Genomic DNA, 20,544 nt, shown 5'->3' with positions numbered 1-20,544 from the left:
TTTTTTTTTCACTTTTTATATTACATTAATAAATTTTTTATTATTATTCAATAAAAAAAATTCACTAAAATATAAAATTTTTTCATTTTTCTGTACAAAATTTTTTACATTTACTATTTTTTACTAACTCTACCAAAAATAAAAAAAAAAATAAAAAATAAAAAATCCACTATTCTTCCTTGACAAGTCACTTCCCAAGCACTGCCATGATCCTTTATCCAAACATGATATTTAAACGCACACTTTTCAAAGAAAAAGAAAAAGAAAAAGAAAAAAAAGATGCGATAAACAACAATGGGTCCTGCCCGTTTTGGCGGTTCAAAACTTATCCATGCAAACATTTGTTTGTGTGCCAACGTGACGACCCAGTCAACAACATCTTGCTTCCATCGGAATTTTATCAGAAAGCAGAGAGCTGGCGTGGCAGTGACGCCCTTCCCTGATGCACCCATCCCATTAAATAATCACCTTTAACTACCACAATCATCCTTCTGACATACACACCCACACGCCAATCTCTGAGAGACTGAGACGCGTACAGCAAAAGATAAAGAAGAAATGGTGGTAAAGCCGTTTGTTTCCTCTGCTTGCTTCACTGGGTTTTCACTTCCACCAGTTCTTTGCCCTCCTCATCTCAATCAAAGGTGTGTCCTTTATTTATCAATTCAATTACTGTGCCTTTATTCCCTCTCTCTGTTTTCTCTACTGATACGATTGCTTGTAGGTGTTTACTTTCATCATCGGCGAATCCGCAGCGATGTAGCATTGGGAGTAACCGAAAAGTTTCCAACTTCAGGTTCGTATGAATATATATATGAGTGTGATGGGTCAGTTGCACGAGTCCCTTGTTTTCTTTTCTTTGGCAAACAAACAGACCATTATATTTTAGAGCGTTCAATTCATTTTTCTCTGTTGGTAATATGGAACTCTTTATGGGACGACTCAAGAATTCCGAAGTCTGGCCTGAGAGGGAACTTGGCGTCCACCGGAGTTCCGACGTCGGTTCCAGTCCGTGTTGCGCACGAGTTATTTCAAGCTGGACACCGATATTTGGACGTCAGGTACTGTACTCTTGTAACATTTCTGTTCAATTCTTTGAGCGGCTCATATATGCTTACGACACGTTAAATAATTAAATTTAAGGATTTAATTAATATTTTAACAGTGATCTATGGTGTATGTAGGACTCCAGAGGAGTTCAGTGCAGGACATGCCTCTGGGGCTATTAACATCCCTTACATGTACAGAGTTGGATCAGGTTCTTTTCATCCTTCATTGACTTTGGCAGCTAATTTATTTATGGTTAAAATTTCATGTCCTGCTAAGGAATGGATTAAGTTTGCAGTATTATGGTACCTATTTTGTATTTTCTTTCTGCTGAAGAGTAATTCTTCTTCTGTAATTTTGTTTGTCAACATCTATATATAGGGATGGTAAAGAACCCCAACTTTCTGGCAGAAGTATCATCCCATTTTGGAAAATACGATGAAATTATTGTTGTAAGTTTCTGTTCCTAATTTTATTTTTTTCATCCCTTGCTGGTCGGAAAGTTAAAATTGCCTCTTGTTTTACTGAATGTCCTGGCTTTTCAGGGTTGCCAGATTGGGAAAAGGTCGTTCATGGCTGCCACTGATCTATTAGCTGCTGTAAGCACATCAAGCTTTAACTTGGTTCTTAAGCGATTATTTCTGGTTGTGGGAGTTTGGAAAACAAAAATAATAATGGTTGAATATCAGTGTCAGCTATATATCAAGTAGGTTATGTCTTACCTAATTGAGAAATGTCTGGTTCATTCTCTTGCACATGTCTATATTAGAGATGTGCAAATCTACCATTGAATCTGTTTGAGTATGGTGGATTTGTGAAAGAGATGTGCAAAAGATGGACAAGAAAATGATACTAAACACATTTCTAACTAATTATTTTAGAAAGCTTTCGGCAAAAGGCAACTCTTGTAGGTCAAAAATAATGTAGTTGCTGTTTATAAGTAAGTTATGGATCAAGTTTGAATCCCAAAGAATGCACTATTGAACAAAAAGGGAGAAGAGTAATGGTGCTATAGAAGTTCCTCAATTCTGATGCACAAATTGACTGCTCCTTTCCCTTTTAACATAAAAGTCACAATTAATTTTCTTATTGCTTGAAGAGTCAGTTAACTCTACCAATTAATTGAGTGAACAGAGCAAGGAAAACAGTCTTGCATTTTGAAGTTATTTCTAGCTATTACCTTCATGCAAAATTAATATATTTTCAAAAGTTTACTAGAAGCGGTTGTTCGTTTGGGTTTGCTGACCATTTGTGGATTATTTTGAAATTTTCCAGAGTGATATCCAAATGGACAAAGCTGTCCTCCAACCTGGGTTGGAGGGAATTCCTCAAATCTAGTCTATTAAACTGTCATCTTCTCACATGCATTTTTAGTAAAATTTGGGGAAAAAAAAAAACTATGACATTAATTTCCACCTAAAACATAGGGTGCTTTCGCGTTTTTATTGTGTAGATATCCCACTTGGGCACTGTAGTATTCTATATAGATCACCCTGTGAGGAAATGAAAACTTGAGACTTGTTGGGCATAGTTTGTCCTGCACAACTCTGAAGGGGTAAAGGAAGTTTGACAGGAAACCATTTTAAGTTCATTGTATTGAAAGCTGGATAGTGTCTTAGACCCTGTACTGAATTGGTTGTCATGAATGTGGAGCCATTTTAAGTTTCATTGTCTGTTATAAAGTTCTATTGCATCAATATTATTGTTATACCCCCAAAAAGGAATTACTCACATTGAATTGGTAGATCATAAAAGTGTTTGAGTTTTATGAGTGTTGAGTCCCACATTGACTCATTACTATGTAAGACTGAGATTTGTAAGTGATTATAGGGATCTCTCCAATTGTAACTTGACAAGTCCTTTTAGACTAATAGCGCATCTTTCCGTTTCTTCCTTTTGACTTGTCCTACCAAGCTCTCACATGAAACACTCTTAGAATTAATAGGTGGGTTTAACTGTATTAATAGTGAAGAAATGATGAGATACTTTGTCTTCGTTACATACATCTGAATGCTTTTTGACAAGAAACCATTTTAAGTTTCCTGTCAAAAGAATGATGCATTATTCTGTCTTTTATAATCCACCCATCTGAATCTCTTTTGTTCTGCAAATAATCTTTGCTCAAAGAATTGAATAAAGCTGATAAAGAATTTCACTCTATTCCGCAGGGTTTTAGTGGAATTACAGACATAGCTGGTGGGTATGCTGCATGGACACAGAATGGACTTCCAACACAAATGTGAAGTGTATTTGCTCACAGAATCCTCACCTACTGATATAAGAGAACTCAGGAAGAGCAAAGGTCACATGCAGAAAATAATGTGCCAGTTTTATAGCTAAAGAAATCCTGGTAAAAGGTATACTGAGAATGTATATAAAATAAAAAAATAGAAAAGGAAGCCCATGTATGATCTGTGTTGACACAAAAATAACAGATGATTAAATCCTTGTCAACTTTGTAAAGAATATGGTGTGGCAAGATACGTGTTTATGATCTTAAGTGTCTCATATGGCTTAAGTACAATCTTAACCGTGAGTATATAAGCTTTTAGGTACCCTCTCTTTGCAAGCCAAGTTTTAAGGGTGGGTTTTACTTGAGGTTCGTATTATTTAATATTAGAGCCACCACCATTTTGAGCATAAATTGGATACAGCTCGTTAAATATTAGATCAAATGAGTTGCGGCTTTGTGGCCGAATTCTGGAAGGAACGACCTATAAATTAGATTAAAATGTCTTGTTATAATGCGTGAGCATACAGCATAGTGTTTAAATCATTAAATACTGATATGTGAGTGAATTTCAGCCTTCTCACGAATGCATGATTAAACCATATGAGATTAAACCATATGTTGCAAGAGAATTGCCAAGCCATACTAATTTTTCATTTATATCTACATGTATGACTGCCTCATCGCCTAGATGCTATGTCATGCCAGCGTTTTCCCTCAACTTCCTTTTTCTTATACGTTGAGGCCACTTTCTAAGTGGCATGGATTGTTGACTGTTCACATAACAAAGCAAAAAAAAAAATGGAATGCTTTACTGAGAGTACATTGACATTTCTCTTAACTACCGTGCAATTTGCAATATCTCACAACTTTCAATTACTATAATGCCCTGGCCCCAAACTACTATTGGGGTTGCAATGTACCCCCTTACATTAGATTTTCTGGAAAATCTTTTCCTAAATTTTTTGTTTTTTTATTTCCCCTGAGTTTTTTGCTTCTTTTTTTTTTTTTGAATTTTTCTCTCTTTTTTTTTCCCGAATTTTTATTAGGGGGTACTTTTTACATTTTTTGTGAAAAAGGGAACATTACAAATGGCATTTCTAATAATTTATAAATGACTTAAAAGCTGTATCCCAAACATTTTTCTTATACGAGAGTTTAAAAAAAAAAGAAAAAGAAGCTTTATATTTTTATTCGTTTGAGAATCTTTTCCCGGTCTGAAAATCTTTGGCTGGTTTGTTGCGGCAGAGAAATTCATCCTGCCACGTTCTCAGATAGAATCCTCTTCTCTCTCACTCTCTGTCTCTCTCAGATCACACACACACAAAGCAAACATGGTGCGCATATACACTACCTGCACGCGACCACTTCCGAAGTTGTTGAGCCAAGAAGATATTAAACCAAACAAGCTCCATGAACAGACTAGAGAGACAAGATACGAGGATGGCGATATCGAAACAATGGTTCAGTTCGGTCCGAAGAAAGTTTCACAGATCGTCTCACACCATTCTTCCCGCTACCAAAACAAGCACAAGAAGTTCCAGTGAAGAAACAGCAAGTTTTGAGGAAGATATTGCAGCTTCACCAACACCATCATCATTCCTAAAGAAGGATTCAACCAAAGGAGATACTGCAGCCACTAAAATCCAAGCATTTTTTAGAGGCCATCTTGTACGTACTTTCTCCAAACCCCATGTCAGTCGGCATTTACAACCTAACGGTAATTTTCTTTGGGTTTTGAATTTTGATCATCTCAAAATTTGACAGGGAAGACTGGCATTTCGAGGTCCTAAGAGCGTGGTAACAACCTCTAGAAAAAAACGATTGGGGAAGTCCCAGAGTTGCTTCAGAATAGTTCGAAGAAAGTCCCGCAAACCATCTCGTACCACCACCAATCGATCAGGCAGTTCCATTGAAGAAGCAAATGTTAGAAAAGAAACCACCATCTCTGAAGACCCCACTGTTGCAGCTTCATCTTTTCTAACCACCATTTCTGAAGACCCCACTGTTGCAGCTTCATCTTTTCTAACCACCATCTCTGAAGACCCCACTGTCGCAGCTTCATCTTTTCTAACCACCATCTCTGAAGACCCCACTGTTGCAGCTTCATCTTTTCTAACCACCATCTCTGAAGACCCCACTGTTGCAGCTTCATCTTTTCTAACCACCATCTCTGAAGACCCCACTGTTGCAGCTTCATCAACGCTGTCATCCCAGAAGACAGAAATGACCAGAGAAGATATGGCAGCGGTAAAGATCCAAGCATTTTTCAGGGGCCATCTTGTATTCTTTCTAATCTATTATATTTCTTTTCAAGCTAGATTTCATTCTTTTTCAATGGATAATGCTAATGTAACAGGGGTCTTTCTTGGGTTTGGATCACTTTTAACTTTAACAGGCAAGAAAAACTTTTCGAGCAGGTGATAAGAGCATTTCAACAAACTCCAAAAAGAAAAGAACGGGAATGTCCCGAAATTGCTTTAAAATAGTCTTTCGCAGAACATCTCGTAGAGACATTCTCTCTCCCGATGGCCACATTCCAAGCAATTCCACTGAAGAAGCAATTGCTAAAGAAGAAAGCAATGAACAAACAGCTTCATCAGCGAGAAATGAAGAAGTGACCAAAGAAACAATCAGCTTTCTAAACGCCAATGGTGAGGCTTCATCATCAACACTGTCATCCGAGAAGAAAGACTTAACCATAGAAGATACTGCAGCCATCAAGATCCAGGCATCTTTCAGGGGCCATCTTGTAGTTATTCCATTCCATTTAATTACATTTCCTTTCGATTCATATTAATGGATAAGATTATGCACATAGCCTGACATTGATCTTTCTTGAACAGGTAAGACAGACATTTCGAGCACGTGAGACGATTGCAACGAGCTCCAAAAAGAAAAGAAAGGGAATGCCCCCAAATTGCTTCAGCATTGTCCAAAGAAGGTTTCGTAGAAGATCTCCTAAAGCTACTCGAAGCAGCTCCACCGAAGAAGCAATTGTTAAAGAAGAAACCATCAAGGTCGAAGACGGCAATGGTGCAGCTTCATCAACACCATCATCACAAAAGGAAGAATTAACCAAAGAAGATGTTGCAGCCGTCAAGATCCAAGCAATTTTCAGGGGCCATCGTGTACTTCATCCAAGCCTTAATTTGGATTTAGTTCTTAACTTTTTTATGATTATTATTATTATTATTATTTTAATTTTTTTATGTATTGATAATCACTTGGCGAGTAGTTAAGGTTTGTTTAGATTTACGATCTCAAAACATGTGATTTTAAAACATGTGATTTAAAAATGTAATTTTTAAAAATTCAGTTAAGCATTTAATAAAATCGTAGTCTAACCTTTAAAATTATACTTTTAGTCTGCAAACACACTCTAAACCAAAATAATATTTTTGGCAGGCAAGACGAGCATTTGGGTCACTTAAGAACCTGGTATCAAGCTCTAGAAAGAAGGAAAACAGACAGAGAACAGTGAGAGTGTCCCGGAATCTATTCGCCATAGTCCGAAGAAAGTTCAGGAAGGCACCACATAGAGATATCATCTTCCCCCACAACAACCCTTGTGCGAGAATTTCCACTGATGAAGCAACTGTAACAGAGGAGACAATCAACTTCGAAGACGCCAATGATACAACTCCATCTACACTGTCATCCCCGACGAAAGAATATTTAACCAAAGAAGGTATTGCAGCCATCAAGATCCAAGCATTTTTCAGGGGACATCTTGTACGTACGTCATCCGACCCAATACATTTCCTAGTAAAAGTATATGATGAATAATTGGATATGGGGTTTTATCATGTAACAAATTAAAAATCTGTTTTTGGGTTTTTGTTGTTTATAGGCAAGACGGGCTTATAGAGCGCTTAAGAGTCTGGTGAAGCTACAAGCAGTGGCTCGTGGGGTGTGTGTAAGGAGACAGGCACGTATAGCCCTGCATTGCATGCACGCGCTCGCACGATTGCAGGTCCGGGTTCGTGCACGACAACTACTTAATGGTGACGAGTTGTTGTGATGATCGACGCACCGCATCATCAGGATTATAATCTATTTTAAGTTAAAATAGAGAAAATCATATTCCGCATATTGACGAGTTTTACAAAGCATCCCTATGTGTGCCTTTATATTTTTTTTTGGACTGTGTAACGTAAACCTTGCATTTTGAAAAGCCTCCGCCATTTGTACTCTTATTTTTCACAAATCATTAATTATTGATACCTTCTACTTAGCTCTTATCTATTAATTGGTAGGGAGAATGTTGGTTGAACAATGCAAACGATTAAAAATTGCATGGACTAAGGGAAATCGTTACTTGTAGTTACCATTCATCAGCAAGTAGAGCTTATTTATGTGACCAACCTTACAAGGAACTAAGGTTTTAATCGAGTTGAGTTGAATGTTCAAGCACGGTTCACTTTATTATTTTTGAACACAAGCTAAGCTCAAACTTATTACCAAACTATAAAATATGTTTAAGCTCAATTTATTTATTTTTCGAACGAATTCAAATTTGTTTACGAACTACTCAATTAACTTATTTATTCCATATATAAAGTAAATATCGACAGTTTTTTCTTTTTGGTAAATCCATACTAATTATTATTTAATTAATTATTTTTAAAATTTATTATTTGAGTAATTAGATAAATTAACTTAAATCTTCAACAACCTGCCTCCTTCCTCAATAAAACAGAAATGGTTTCTTTCTTTTATTCAGAGATGTCCGGGAGCATACTCATTTGCCTCAGGATGCAAAAAATGTGATATTCATCAACCGCCTCATCGTATTCATCACCAATGCACCTATTTTTAGCGGTCCATTCTTTTGATTGCATCACATAAGCTTTTTGGTCAAGAAACTATGGGACATGATCCATTTGGATCCATCTCGCGTTATAATTGTAGTTTTAATTTCATGCACTGTAATGACTATTTTTTGAAGTGTTTGTTGGGGTCCACTCCCCCTCTTTTTGTAGTATATTTTGTTTTAATGTTATGTTATGTTTCTTTGGGGAAAAAAAAAAATTACAAGGAAAAGAAGACATTAGTTCTAGAAAGGGGTGCTACAAGGTTCATACTACCAAGTTGGCCACTTTTCCATCTTAACCCATCACGCATTAAAGAGAACATGCAGGGAAACAATCCACTGCCAATTTACGAGACAAAAACTATAATCAGGTTCATTCTTGGGCAAAATACTATCCAATACAAATTGGATGTGATTGGAAATGGCCTACACAGTACGATCATGCATAGGGCGCTAACCATATTCACTCATATCAGATTTTTAATGATTGCCCCTTCTGAGTGCTGAAAAGAAGCCACCATATGATCTTTCCCTGCGTCGATCTACTCCCTCATTCCTTACCTGCTTCAACAAATCATGCTTAGAAAGGTTTGGCAAGACTGATCTTTAAGATAAACCCTTGTAAGTAACCGACTTAGGTTATACATGTTACCTCATCATCAGCTATACGCTTAAGGTTTTCTATAATTTCAGAGAAGTCGGGTCTTTGAGCCGCATCTTGCTGCCAGCACCTCTCGAGCAGTTGAGCAAGTCTTGGGTTAGTGTTTTTTGGGATTGTAGGCCGTAAACCCTGATAGCCATATTAGTTAAAGAGGCAGACCATTTGAAAAACAAAAGTGGTTATGGTACACCAATCTCGAAATGTAAAGAATGAATACCTTTTGCACCACGCCAACAGCTGCTTGTAACGGGGTTAATCGAGAATATGGGAGCTGGTAATACAACATAGAGACCGTTAAAAATGAGATAAGTTTATGCCATCATAAATTAATTGATAAATAAGTAACTAAAAGAAAAAGTTCCTTTGGTCGCTGAAAAATCTGGGCATATTTTTCTCTTGAAAAAACTAGAAGACTTACTTCTCTGGTTAGAAGCTCCCAAAGCACTATTCCAAAGCTGAAAATGTCTGCCTTGTGATCATATGCTTTATGTTCAATGACCTTCACTCACTCATAAAGGCCAGTATAAGAAAATGCTAGGAAATGCAGAATGCATGTAACACACTTATGTAAACTTTAAGATACTCAGAGAACTGAACTAGATTATTAAAGAAAGAATGAATCACATGATGGGGTTCAGCAAAAATGATATGGCTGGGAACATATTCTAGCGCATGGAAACTAAAGGTGGTTGCAGTGTAATTCCAGGAGGGTTAGAAATAACAAAAACAAAAAGCTTTTACAAGAGAGACAAAAAGCAGAAGGATATCCATATTTATGTTGCATTTTGCAGGAATGTAAAGATACGAACAAAGAAAGTAAGTTGATGCTAGAAAGGTGCATACCTCTGGAGCCATCCAACGATACGTTCCAGTTTCAGCTGTCATCACCCCAGATTGAGCCTGCACTCTGGCAACCCCAAAATCAGCAACCTTAAAGACCTGTTCAGAAGGGACTAGAATTTTAGCAAAACTAAATCAAGAATCTTGCTACACTTTTTTCAGGAATAATTTTTTATTTTTTATTCTTCCGATACATAGTGAAGGGGGGATGGGGGTCAACCTCTTTCATGACCCATGGCCCCAGTGTGTCACTTGGTTAGCATTTCTAGAACAAATTAAGTAGGGTTGGTTTTTCGATAGGGAAACGCGGGAGTTGGCTGTAGTTGAGACACGTTTTTCGGATGGACGATATGGATTTTTTCGAGATGGTTAACCACTTTTTTAACCGTGAGAGGGAGGTCATTCAGAACCCACTGGCTTCAGACTAACTATTTGAAAGAAATTCATGGGAGTATCATAACCAAATAAGGTACGAAGAAATAAATAGATGTCCTTCACATTAAAAAAATTACTGTTCATTAACAGAATAAAACCAACCATGTGCACATTCATGAAATACTCTTACTTCGTTTTCATCCATCAGAAGATTGGCAGTCTTGAGATCCCTGTGGATTATATTATTTTGGTGCAAATAATTCATTCCCTTGGAAACATCAATTGCTACTTTGAGTAGAGATGGAAGCTTAAATACACCCCTCTGTTTATGAAGAAAATCATAAACACTTCCCCCAGACATAAATTCTGATAAAGCACAAACATAAGCAGGCAAAACTAATATTAGTAAATTGGATGAGGCAGCAAAGTCATCCTACAAATGAATATGGGGAAACTTCACTTCTAACCCCTCATCTTTCATTACTTTTGAAAAAAAGTACCAAAACTTTAAAAAATGTCAATTTAGGGTATCCATCTTTCAATATTTTTCAATCTCAATCATCCGTTAGAATTTTCCATTAAATCCTATCCAAAATTCCCAAAATACCTTAAATTGACACTTCTTAAAATTTGGGTACTTTTTTTCAAAAGTGATGAAAAGATCAGGAGTTATAAGTGAAGTTCTCCCTATAAATATAAAATACATGATGCATCTTATAAGAAAACAAATAGGTGGTTTTCTGTGTCAACTTCACAAAAAGAAAGCGAGCACCAATTAACAGCATCAATCATGAGCTCCACAGGTAATAAAATAAGAAACTTGAGTATACAGCATCATATATGTTAAAGAATCTCGTGGATTTACCAGTCACAATGCACAGGTTTGGAGGTCGCGTACATGCACCTATGAATTGCACAACATTCTTGTGACGAACTTTCCTGCAAACTAAGACAAGTCATTACAAGAAAAGGAGGAACTGTCACGAGAGAGATGAATGCAGAGACCAGAAACTGCATAAAAAAAATAAAATAATAAATAAATAACCCGAAGGGCAAGTCAAATACAATCCAGTGAAATGGAACAACACTTATAGAATATAGCAACATTCAAAAGGCTCTCCATAGCAATTATACATAACTAGACTAAAAGGGCAATCTCCAAAGTGAACATGTACTCCTTTTAGTTCAGAGAGTTCGGAGTTTGGAGTTGGGAGAGAGAGAGAGAGAGAGAGAGAGAGAGAGAGAGAGAGAGAGAGAGAGAGGAGGCATAACATCCCAAAGCTTAAAGAATAATGTTTGAAAAAGGCAGGTGGTGCCACTAAAAATTATAGGCAGGCATTCAAACCAACCTCATTATATAGACTTCCTGGGAAAACTCTCTCAGCATCTCCTTATTGACACGCTCTGGCTTGAGGAATTTGACAGCCACTTCCTGACTAAAATATGTGCCTTTATACCTGAGAATTTTTTCAAGGGAAAAGAAAGATCAGCTGAAGACCAAAACACAATAAGGCACTGGTTTCAAACAGATGACTCACAGATCACCAAATGACCCGGATCCAACTTTTTCCCCAACTGTCAGCTGCCTGGTATCAATTTCCCAGACATCAGTCCCATCAGTCGGTATTTCTACGGCATTAGAAACAGTTTCAGTCCTTGCTGGGTTATGCTTGCCAACAGCAGAAACTGAAAGCTCTTTTGACCAATATTGCTCCTGCAGATAACACCAGCAAAGGGGATTTTTTTTTTTTATATAGATACCAGCGAAGGGTTATTACGTGAACTAAATTCTGTAGAATGATACAACACATTGATTGGTATCTATTGCAATAAGGAAAACAAAAGTGAGTAGTATAGGGAAAAATCACCTTAGACATCAAAATTTCTTTTTCCAATGCACCTTTAAGCTCCTCAGTTTCCTAAATTTTACATATGCAAATATATCAAAATATAGAGATGTAAAAATGAAACAAAAAGAGTCATTCTGGCCATAAAAATGAAACAAAAACTGAGATGCTTTAGAAATATTCATACAAATTCAAATTGAATAAGGAATAGAAACATTGTCTTCAATATGTAACACATTACAATAGACCAAAAATAACAAACCAAAAATATTGCAACAAATGAATTAACAGATGTAATCCGAAGAATATTGAACATTAAGTACAAGAGACAAAGTAGAAGTTGATTTTGATTCCAAATGAAGCTATATAAACTAAATACCAAATTCCCCCCCCCCCCCCCCCCCCCAAAAAAAAAAGAAAAAAGAAAAAAAGAAAGGAAAAACATCTAGAAAGTAAATCATCCAGGTCTGCAGTTCTGAAGCCATCCCTTAGTACTGTTGTGATGTTACATCCCAATACTCTGAAAGATGCTTTTTTCATGTTTCCACTAAAAAATATTATGTTAAGATTATCTCTCTTATTTTTGGCACCAAACATGAAATTTAAAAAGATTGAACAGGAAGGCAAAAAAAAAAAAAAATACTCCACAGAATCTCTTAAGATTCACGTAGACATGTCAATAAATAAAGTATAATTATACTAAAAACCGCATGGAATTTTTTTTGGAAAAGTTGGAAATCCGGAGAAACACAAAAATCAAAGGTAAATATTACAAATATAAGCAAGAGAAATAAAAAATAAAATAAAAATTGTTTCTAAGTATTCAAATGCAAAAGGGAAAAAGTATGCTGGGAAAAAGATGAATGATGGGAGTAAGATGAAGAGGATATTGCAAGCAACCTAAAAAGGCATTTTACACATTTCAGTTGACCCTCATCTAAGCCCTAACTTATCCTTCAGAGCAATTATCAGCACAATAATAGTTTTCTGAGCCCAAGCATCAGCCCAAAATTATCTTGACCCTGAAGCCAAAAAGACAACCTAAAGATAATGAGTTGCCAAATACTTAAATTTCTTATATTTGTCAACTGAAAATAAATTAAATAAAGAATGAAAAAAAGCCCCATTACATGTAAGCAATATAAAATCATAACTGACAGAAACGATTCCAAAGGTCAGCAGTTACATATTACTCAGTATAACAGAGGAACATGCTATGCAGAGATGATATTTCCAAAAGCAAAGGGTTATGCATTGCAAGAGATCAATTATCATAACCAGAAACCAAGACATCAGAATCACAATGCCACATAGTAGCAAACATGTTAGTTTTGCCAGATCACCAAGATGCACAAAATCAGATTCTTTATGCACAAAACTACAAGACCATACCTCGTAATGCCAACCATCAACAACAAAGACATCCAGAGAGAACCCATCGACAGTGGAGAAAGCATGAGCTTCTCGAATGTTCAGTCCGATCTCAGAAAGTAAAAAGGTTAACTGGAAAATTAATCATTTTTACCATTAATTAGTTGGAGAGAGAGAGAGGGCTACAATGCAACCATTTTATCCAGCAATAATATCAAAACACATGATGGTTCCATGCACGTGGATTAGTACCTGGTTAAGGAGTTTAAGCTTGTCAACCGTTGCAAACGTGATTTCATGCATAGGCCTGCAAGATTAGCAACCGTAGATCAAAACCGTGCAGAAATGAAAAGAAATACCTAAAGAAACATCAATCAATCACTAAAATGATTGTCTTCATGGTATATAGCATTAAAATATTTACTTCCTATTATAGATGCCTTATGAATATAAGAAATTAACTCTCGTCCTCCAAAAGGAGTAATGTATTAAACCAATCCAAGAAAAGAGAAGAAAACTCCAATAGCCAATTTTGAGGAGGGACCACAAAACATAACAAACTATGAAAATTGGCCAAGAGAGAGAGGCTTACCATCACAAGGAATCTTTGTCCATGATATAATAAAAAGACCACACCAAAAAGCTACAAAAATGTCGCTTTTCTAAAACTTCCCAACATAGGAATTTATAGAACATATTCTTCTTCTCATGATCCTATAGAATTCTGAGTATATCTCCATGCATATTTACTCTCTCTCTCACATACACACACACAACATACATGCATTAGCAGATGTCACGTCTAAAATGCAGGCAACATTTTAACCCTGATTAAATAAATCTCAATGTTATTTTGTCTAAGAAATTAAAAAGAAAAACAATCTAGTTTAACTCACTAAACTCCTTAACAGCATGAAGAAAAGCGGGGAGAAGGAGGGATGGGGATAGCAACTTTGTGTTATCTGCACTGTATGACTAACTCCTCTAGATAGTGTTGAAATCTTCAATTTCTTACTGAGGAAAGGATGGCGTCACACTCATGGCACTGCCTCCATCGTCGACATGATTTCCATTGTCTTGAAGGGAAAGTGCTTCAAGATTGGGAGATGAACCGAAGGTAGGCGGCGGATGGATTCTGCAGGAGACACACACACAAATGACAGCATCATTTAATGAATATCAGAAATAACATTACAAGTACTCAAGGATGAGGAATAAGAACCCAAAAGAGAAGCATCTACATGTTATTGAGTATTAAATAAGAATTGAGAGTACAATTATGCAGGTAAACATGTAATGAGCCGTACCCCTGTTTACTAGGATTATTAAAATAACTTTGTGCATCTTCTTTCATTGAAGAATCTGAATGCACAGAATCAACAGAATTTCCATTTGCAATTGGATAAACCTGCATTGAAGTAAAGAGTCACAACAAAGCAATTAGGTGTGTATCATTATTCCAGACTAATTAATTTGGTTAAAAAAGTCTTCACCTCCAAGACCTTATCTTTTTCTTTTTTCCTCGGAACACCTCCAAGATCTCAAAACATTATAAAGAGAAGAAAAGGAACACGGTTCTTCTGGTTCAATTAAACAAACAATATTGACTGTAGTCAAATAGAAGTAGATAAATTTATCAAGGTGCACGTGGTATGATTTGCAAGACGAAGCACAACTCTCTTAAGTCTGAGACCTTTAATAATACTATGTTGGGCAGGGTTTGTGTCAACATCAAGGCTCGTGATATAATGAGCTTTAAGCAAAACACCTAACAGCACAAGATTTTATTAAAAAAAACGAATATAGAATCAGACAAGTTAAGTTCACTTTCTGCATGCTGAGAGGTATTTAATTTGGAAGCAAATATTCAAAATAAAAACTAATTACCGATGGTTGATAAGAATAGACCACCTATGAACCAAATTGTGGCACTGAAATATAAATTGCAACAGCACAGTTTATTTTCATTCCTATGGCAACTTCTTACAAGAAAAGCATGAAATAAGTTTTGGCCAAAGAATAACCAGAGTCATCTAGTAAATGGCCTAAACTATTCAATCAAAAAAGCAGCGAAAAACAGTGTACCAAATGCAAATATGCATACCTGCACAAGCCGAACTTCGAATGCAGGCCGATTAGCAGGATCTTCTGCCAATTCCAGTAATCGCTTATGAGTCAGCACATCCTCTGCCCTCTCCACATTCACATCCAACGCATATCTATATGTTAACAACCATGCACCCCAAACAGGTTAGCTCTGAAAATGCATTCAAGGCTTCGATCTAGAAAGTAAAAATTTGTTCTTCTAAAACCAAGATCAATTCACATGTCGAAAATTATGATTTCAGAAACTAATTCCCGAAAACCCTGTTTGGCTGCAAAGAAAATTTAATACAACAGTTGCCGGAATAAATATCAAATAACAAAAAGCAAAACCGATACAAAAATTCCTCTTTGGCTTCCGCTGATTCCCTATTCTTTTACTAATTGATAACTTCGGTCACAAGTACTCACAACCTAAATGCAAATAAATAAATAAACAAATCCATAGGTAAACAAAGCAATTCCTTGAATCTTATTCACAAAAATAAATAAATAAATATATAAAATAGGAATACATATCAGTAGCAAGATACCAGCTATATTCTCTTTACCATTCCTGTTTCTTTCTCAGCAACAAACAAGCAATGTCAAACACAATCAAATTAAACAAACAAAAAAACTTATTTACGAACAAAGTACAAAAGCTAGGGCAAGGGCAGTAGGTACCGAGCAGGGAGACGATTGAAATGGAGCCAGAGCTGGTCATCGAAGCCGAGAAGGTTCGCCTCCTCGCGATTCGATTCCTGGATTCGACGAAGCACGTCGTTGTACACCTCCAGCTTCTGTCTCTGCAGCCGAGGAGGCTGTGACTGCGGTGACTGCGCGGGCCTACTACCGCAGCTCTCGTTGTCTTCCGCAATCGGCATTAGAGAAAGAAAAACCACACAAATCAATGAAAAACGAAGCGAAAAAACGATTCAATTAGAGATTCACACGGTGATTGAGGCACTGAGAAATTGAAATGTAGAGGCCGAAGAGTGATCGCGCATGGTTTTGCTGAGATTTTGTGGAAATTAGCAGAGAGGGGAAAGAGAGCGGAGTGACGACGAAGCTGGAGTTGGAAAAGCAGAGAGGTTGAGAGATTCTCTTTTGGTTCTTTCTCTCCAGGAGCTCTCCACGTCAGCCTCTGGCCCAACTGGGGCGTCACTCATTATCCACGATTACGACTTCCTTTTATTGTATAAACAGAGAAAAAAAAACCGACAACGCCGTTTCCGTGTGACACTTTTATCGGTTTAGAAGGGTTTTTTTTTTTTTTTTTTTTTTAAAGAAAAATTATTTTTTTTTTCTTTTTTTTATAGGTAAAGAAAAATTACTTAATTCACCATTTTTATGACTATCTTCTTAAATTTCAAAAATTCTTAATTTAATTCAATTTTTTTTTATTTTAATCTCACTATTTTTTTAAAAAATTTCGTTAAATCATGTCAAAATTTTTAAAATACCATTTTAAAATATATCTGTGTTTTTGCAAATTCTTTCAAATCCTGACTAACGCTTAAAATCTTATAATTTTTTTTTAAAAAAAAATGAGCATTTTAAAAATACATTAAATTGAGAGTTTTCTAAATTTGATGAGGTAATTGTAAATATGATGAAAGTTTAATGGGTTATGTGGAGATGCTTTTGGTGAAATATAATTTTTTATTATTATTATTTTATATAGATAATGATCATTATGATTGGCTTAAATAAAACATCAATATCTCATCTGTTCCTGTTTATTTTTCCCATAGTTTTCCATATATAACAACATAAAATAATTTATGGCTTTCTATTTTGGTAAGTAATCCATGATTCCATGGGGCTTCTTAAAACTGATAGCTAACGGGAGCAATACCGGCAAGTCCAGCATTGACAATAACAAATGATAGTGTAGTTTGGTTTGTTTCTCGTACTTGTATAAAAAAATAATAATAACAAATGATAGTTACAAATCAATGACAGGAAGTTATTATACCAACCTTCTGAGTTTTGAGCTTATAATGGGATGATTCTCTCCTCTCCATTTAAAGTGAAATTAAGATATTTTATTATTATTATTATTATTATTTTTGGTGTTGTTGTTTAGATTAAGGAACCATTTGTTTAAGTATAAATTGTTTTCTGTCAAAAAATATTTTTTATTTTCCAACGTTTAGTTCATACGAAAAATCACAATTTTTTTTTTTAATTTTTTCATTAATTCATATTAACCTTTCAAAAAATCAATTTTTATCCACAACATAAAAATTATTAATATAAAAAAAATAACCTTATAATTTGAGTTCCAGCGGGTGGCTTGATGCTGGCTTGGTATTTGTCTAGCAGTGGGTTGGCACTTGTCAGTTTGAGAAGGAGAAACTCAAACTCGAAAAATAGTTCACGAAAATTAAAAATGAAAACTATTTTCCGAAACTAAATAAGTTTTTGGTCAAACCGAAAATATTTGATTTTTTTTTTTTTGTTTGTTGCTGAAAATATTTGATTTAATTGTTATTTTCGGTTGTACCGAACACCAAAAAATACAAAAAACATTTTCCAAAAATATTTGTCACCGAAACAAACGAAACCTAAGTTTTACACATATGAGCATTCTCATTCCGCTAACCGAATGTAATTTTGAAAGCAAAAGGAGTTGCATTCGATTGAGCAATATATTTAAATGGAATAGTAATAATAAATAGTTAAAATAAAGAATGAGATGAATGTGCTTTGAAAAAGTGGGTAGTTAAATGGCATAACACCATATATATATATATATATTTTTCCGACTAAAATAAATAGGAATTTGCATTATGAATGTATTAGCACATCATTTACAATTTATAAATGGCATAACACCATATATACATAATTATATGTAATAAAACAAAATTTAAAGTGTGAAATGGATCTCTACTAGCTTATGGTTTAGGGGTGTTAGAAACACACTAGTTACACACTCGTTACATATCCTCCTCTTACATGGGGGTGAGATCCATATTTGGTGGACGTCACCCATATGAGAGAGGGGTGTGTGTAATCAGTGTATAACTGATTTTTTTTTAGCATTATTATATGATTTATACGATAAATCACTACTAAAATGTAGAAATAAGATAATTTCGATCCTAAAATATTTGGGTGGGCCTCACCCCATGTGAGAGGGGTGTGTAATTATTATGTAACTGATGTTTTTTTAGCATTAATTATCATGTGATTTATCGTATAAATCATTACTAAAATGTAGAAATAAGATAATTTCGATCCTAAAATATTTGGGTGGGCCTCACCCCATGTGAGAGGGGTGTGTAATCAGTGTGTAACTGATGTTTTTTTAGCATTAATTATCATGTGATTTATTGTATAAATCATTACTAAAACGTAGAAATAAGATAATTTCAATCCTAAAATATTTGGGTAACATTGGACTAATAAGCAGTTTTCTTTCAATTTCCCTTGATCCAACCCAAAACGCGGGAAAGAAATCAATCCACTTGAGAAAACTGTAGAGGGGTTTGACGTATTGGCTGCATAGTATATATCCGTTGCTTCATCTTATTAATTGACCCTGGAAAATGAGTACCACGATCCTATCCATACCTGTTTTGGTGACGAAAAGGACGTGGTCCCGAGCCTACTTATTGGGTGGAAACGTATAGTCTTTATATAATATATATTTGCGTTGCAAGTCAAAAATCCAATGCCAAATGTTTACATAAGAATGGGATTCCCAATTCCTGTAAAAGGATTTGATATGGAGGGCTTTACGATCAGTATTCAGCTTCTAAAGATGCATACACCAACTTGTTAAAGTATGTCTTATGTGCTTGCTTTTTGAAGGCTATAATGTTTTGAAAGTGTTTTTATAATATTGTTTTATATATTAGTGTTCTTTTATCTTTCTTTTAAAGTTGTAATACTTTGAAAGTGTCTCGCAATGCCAACTTTAAGGCATATGCTTTTGAAAAATGAGCTTCTACCAATCATGTTTTTTATAACATTTCCAAAAGGTAGGTTTTCCAAATTGTTCTAAAAGAGGCCTAAGGTTTCTTTTACACTACCTACTTTTTAGAATATAGATCTTTAACAATTTTACTGTCTGAAAAAATTTAAAAAGTAAATACGAGAGACTTCATATGAAACCTACATGCTCAAGTAAGTTTTGGGCAGCCGTGCCTTATGCTCGGACAAGTAGGTTCTATAAAGGCTTTTTCATATCTGCTATTCAAATTATTATTAATCCAAACAACAAATTAAAGAAAATTCAAATCTACTTTTTTGATCTACCTAAGTTTTGTTTTACACCATCCTCCCTACTTTTGATTCTTTTGAACCAACCACATTCTCATAGAAGCACAGTAAGTACTACTTGTGCCATACTTCCGTCGCTGTCAAATGATCTTTGATTTCGGATTCGACCACGAACAAATTTATATTACTTGGGAGACCCGCTACTTACGGTGAAAACACAACGCAGGTCACTTAACAGCATTGTTTTCAAGCCTGAAACAGTGGATAAGTTGAATTAAATTTTAAATCTACACGAAAAAGAGAAACTTTTTTTTATTATTATTCAAACAAGGAAACGGGAAACTTTAACATTATTTTCTTTCTGAGGATATCAATTGAGGTCTAGTGAGAGAAGCTCCCGTTTTTTAGTGAGAGAAAGAGCTGGCAGTTTGTCTTGGTTTTGGGGGAGGGAGGCTTTTGCCTCCTCCTTGAGTTTTTTTGTTGTTGGCCATCTTAGTCTTAGTTGTTAAGATGGTTCTTTGTTTGTTGTTGAGTCTTCTGACCTTTAGGGTTGTGGAAGTTTTTGTCGCCCCGGTGTGAATCCGGTGGGTGTTTTAGGTTTTCTGGTTTTAGTTTGTTAAGGCAAGAGAGCTCTCTGGTGAAGGTGTCGGTGGGGACTAGTCACCCATGGCGTGTCGATGGCGGAGATTGTGGTTGTGTTGTTCACTATCAGATTTTTTGAGGCCAGATCTACAAGTTTTCGCCGTCTTCTGGTGGACACGTGCCCGTCAGCTGTGTTTGTCGGCAGTCTCCAGTGCTCCAGCCGCTCTCCACGGTTGTGCGGCCTCTCGGTGATCGGCGCGTGGCCTTCACGCGCCTGGGTGGTTTTCGGTTTGGACCGCGCGTGAAGGCTGCAAACCGGGTTTTTTCTGCCGTGTTTGGTGGATCTGGTGATGATCGGAGGCTTTTGGCGCTTCAGGGTTGATGGGCTTTTCTCTGGTGCCGGCGCGTGCACAGGCGGTGGCTTTCCCGACAGACAGTTTCCTCCATTGAGCTTTTC

The 20,544-nt window shown here is 35.9% G+C and overlaps 3 protein-coding genes across 7 annotated transcripts; 2 read left to right on the top strand and 1 right to left on the bottom strand.

Moving 5' to 3' along the window:
* The first annotated feature begins 390 nt into the window (after nt 1-390).
* LOC133851002 (thiosulfate sulfurtransferase 16, chloroplastic-like) lies at nt 391-3,555 on the top strand. The gene is made up of 7 exons (XM_062287287.1): nt 391-644; nt 725-796; nt 948-1,061; nt 1,185-1,258; nt 1,429-1,499; nt 1,593-1,646; nt 3,216-3,555. Exons 1-7 carry the CDS (start codon nt 559-561, stop codon nt 3,288-3,290), a joined length of 546 nt encoding a protein of 181 aa, XP_062143271.1. The 5' UTR covers nt 391-558; the 3' UTR covers nt 3,291-3,555.
* A 1,138-nt stretch (nt 3,556-4,693) lies between these two features.
* LOC133851887 (protein IQ-DOMAIN 17-like) lies at nt 4,694-7,514 on the top strand. 5 transcript variants are annotated; one of them, XM_062288509.1, is made up of 6 exons: nt 4,694-4,948; nt 5,045-5,527; nt 5,676-6,029; nt 6,124-6,408; nt 6,686-7,012; nt 7,131-7,514. In XM_062288509.1, exons 1-6 carry the CDS (start codon nt 4,721-4,723, stop codon nt 7,299-7,301), a joined length of 1,848 nt encoding a protein of 615 aa, XP_062144493.1. In that variant the 5' UTR covers nt 4,694-4,720; the 3' UTR covers nt 7,302-7,514. The 5 variants fall into 5 exon arrangements, with proteins under 5 accessions (XP_062144493.1, XP_062144492.1, XP_062144491.1 ...); XM_062288508.1 differs by having other exon boundaries at nt 5,045-5,560; nt 5,676-6,008; XM_062288507.1 differs by having other exon boundaries at nt 5,045-5,560.
* A 797-nt stretch (nt 7,515-8,311) lies between these two features.
* LOC133851703 (serine/threonine-protein kinase STY17-like) lies at nt 8,312-16,435 on the bottom strand. Its single transcript, XM_062288250.1, has 16 exons — nt 15,957-16,435; nt 15,292-15,406; nt 14,495-14,595; nt 14,203-14,322; nt 13,440-13,494; nt 13,209-13,319; nt 11,838-11,888; nt 11,508-11,683; nt 11,319-11,426; nt 10,835-10,908; nt 10,160-10,335; nt 9,598-9,693; nt 9,173-9,253; nt 8,972-9,025; nt 8,746-8,883; nt 8,312-8,654 (listed from the first exon to the last, which is right to left on the bottom strand). The coding sequence occupies exons 1-16, from the start codon at nt 16,154-16,156 to the stop codon at nt 8,574-8,576; spliced, it is 1,737 nt and encodes a 578-aa protein (XP_062144234.1). The 5' UTR covers nt 16,157-16,435; the 3' UTR covers nt 8,312-8,573.
* Between the last annotated feature and the right edge of the window lie 4,109 nt (nt 16,436-20,544).

The sequence above is a fragment of the Alnus glutinosa genome, chromosome 12, assembly GCF_958979055.1.
Source record: "Alnus glutinosa chromosome 12, dhAlnGlut1.1, whole genome shotgun sequence".
NCBI classification, from domain to species: Eukaryota; Viridiplantae; Streptophyta; class Magnoliopsida; order Fagales; family Betulaceae; genus Alnus; species Alnus glutinosa.
Note: the sequence above shows the minus strand (reverse complement) of the source record. Positions and strands in the feature narration are given on the sequence as shown.

Bases quoted from the DNA above. Each gene is read 5' to 3' on its own strand.
- LOC133851002 (XM_062287287.1), top strand. From the start codon at position 559: ATGGTGGTAAAGCCGTTTGTTTCCTCTGCTTGCTTCACTGGGTTTTCA. The intron at 1,062-1,184 runs GTACTGTACTCT...TGGTGTATGTAG, and splicing joins CACCGATATTTGGACGTCAG to GACTCCAGAGGAGTTCAGTG. The intron at 1,647-3,215 runs GTAAGCACATCA...TCTATTCCGCAG, and splicing joins CCACTGATCTATTAGCTGCT to GGTTTTAGTGGAATTACAGA.
- LOC133851887 (XM_062288507.1), top strand. From the start codon at position 4,721: ATGGCGATATCGAAACAATGGTTCAGTTCGGTCCGAAGAAAGTTTCAC. The intron at 6,409-6,685 runs GTACTTCATCCA...TATTTTTGGCAG, and splicing joins CAATTTTCAGGGGCCATCGT to GCAAGACGAGCATTTGGGTC. The intron at 7,013-7,130 runs GTACGTACGTCA...TGTTGTTTATAG, and splicing joins CATTTTTCAGGGGACATCTT to GCAAGACGGGCTTATAGAGC.
- LOC133851703 (XM_062288250.1), bottom strand. From the start codon at position 16,156: ATGCCGATTGCGGAAGACAACGAGAGCTGCGGTAGTAGGCCCGCGCAG. The intron at 9,026-9,172 runs GTAAGTCTTCTA...TTGTATTACCAG, and splicing joins GGGAGCTTCTAACCAGAGAA to CTCCCATATTCTCGATTAAC. The intron at 8,655-8,745 runs GTAACATGTATA...TTGTTGAAGCAG, and splicing joins AGCGTATAGCTGATGATGAG to GTAAGGAATGAGGGAGTAGA.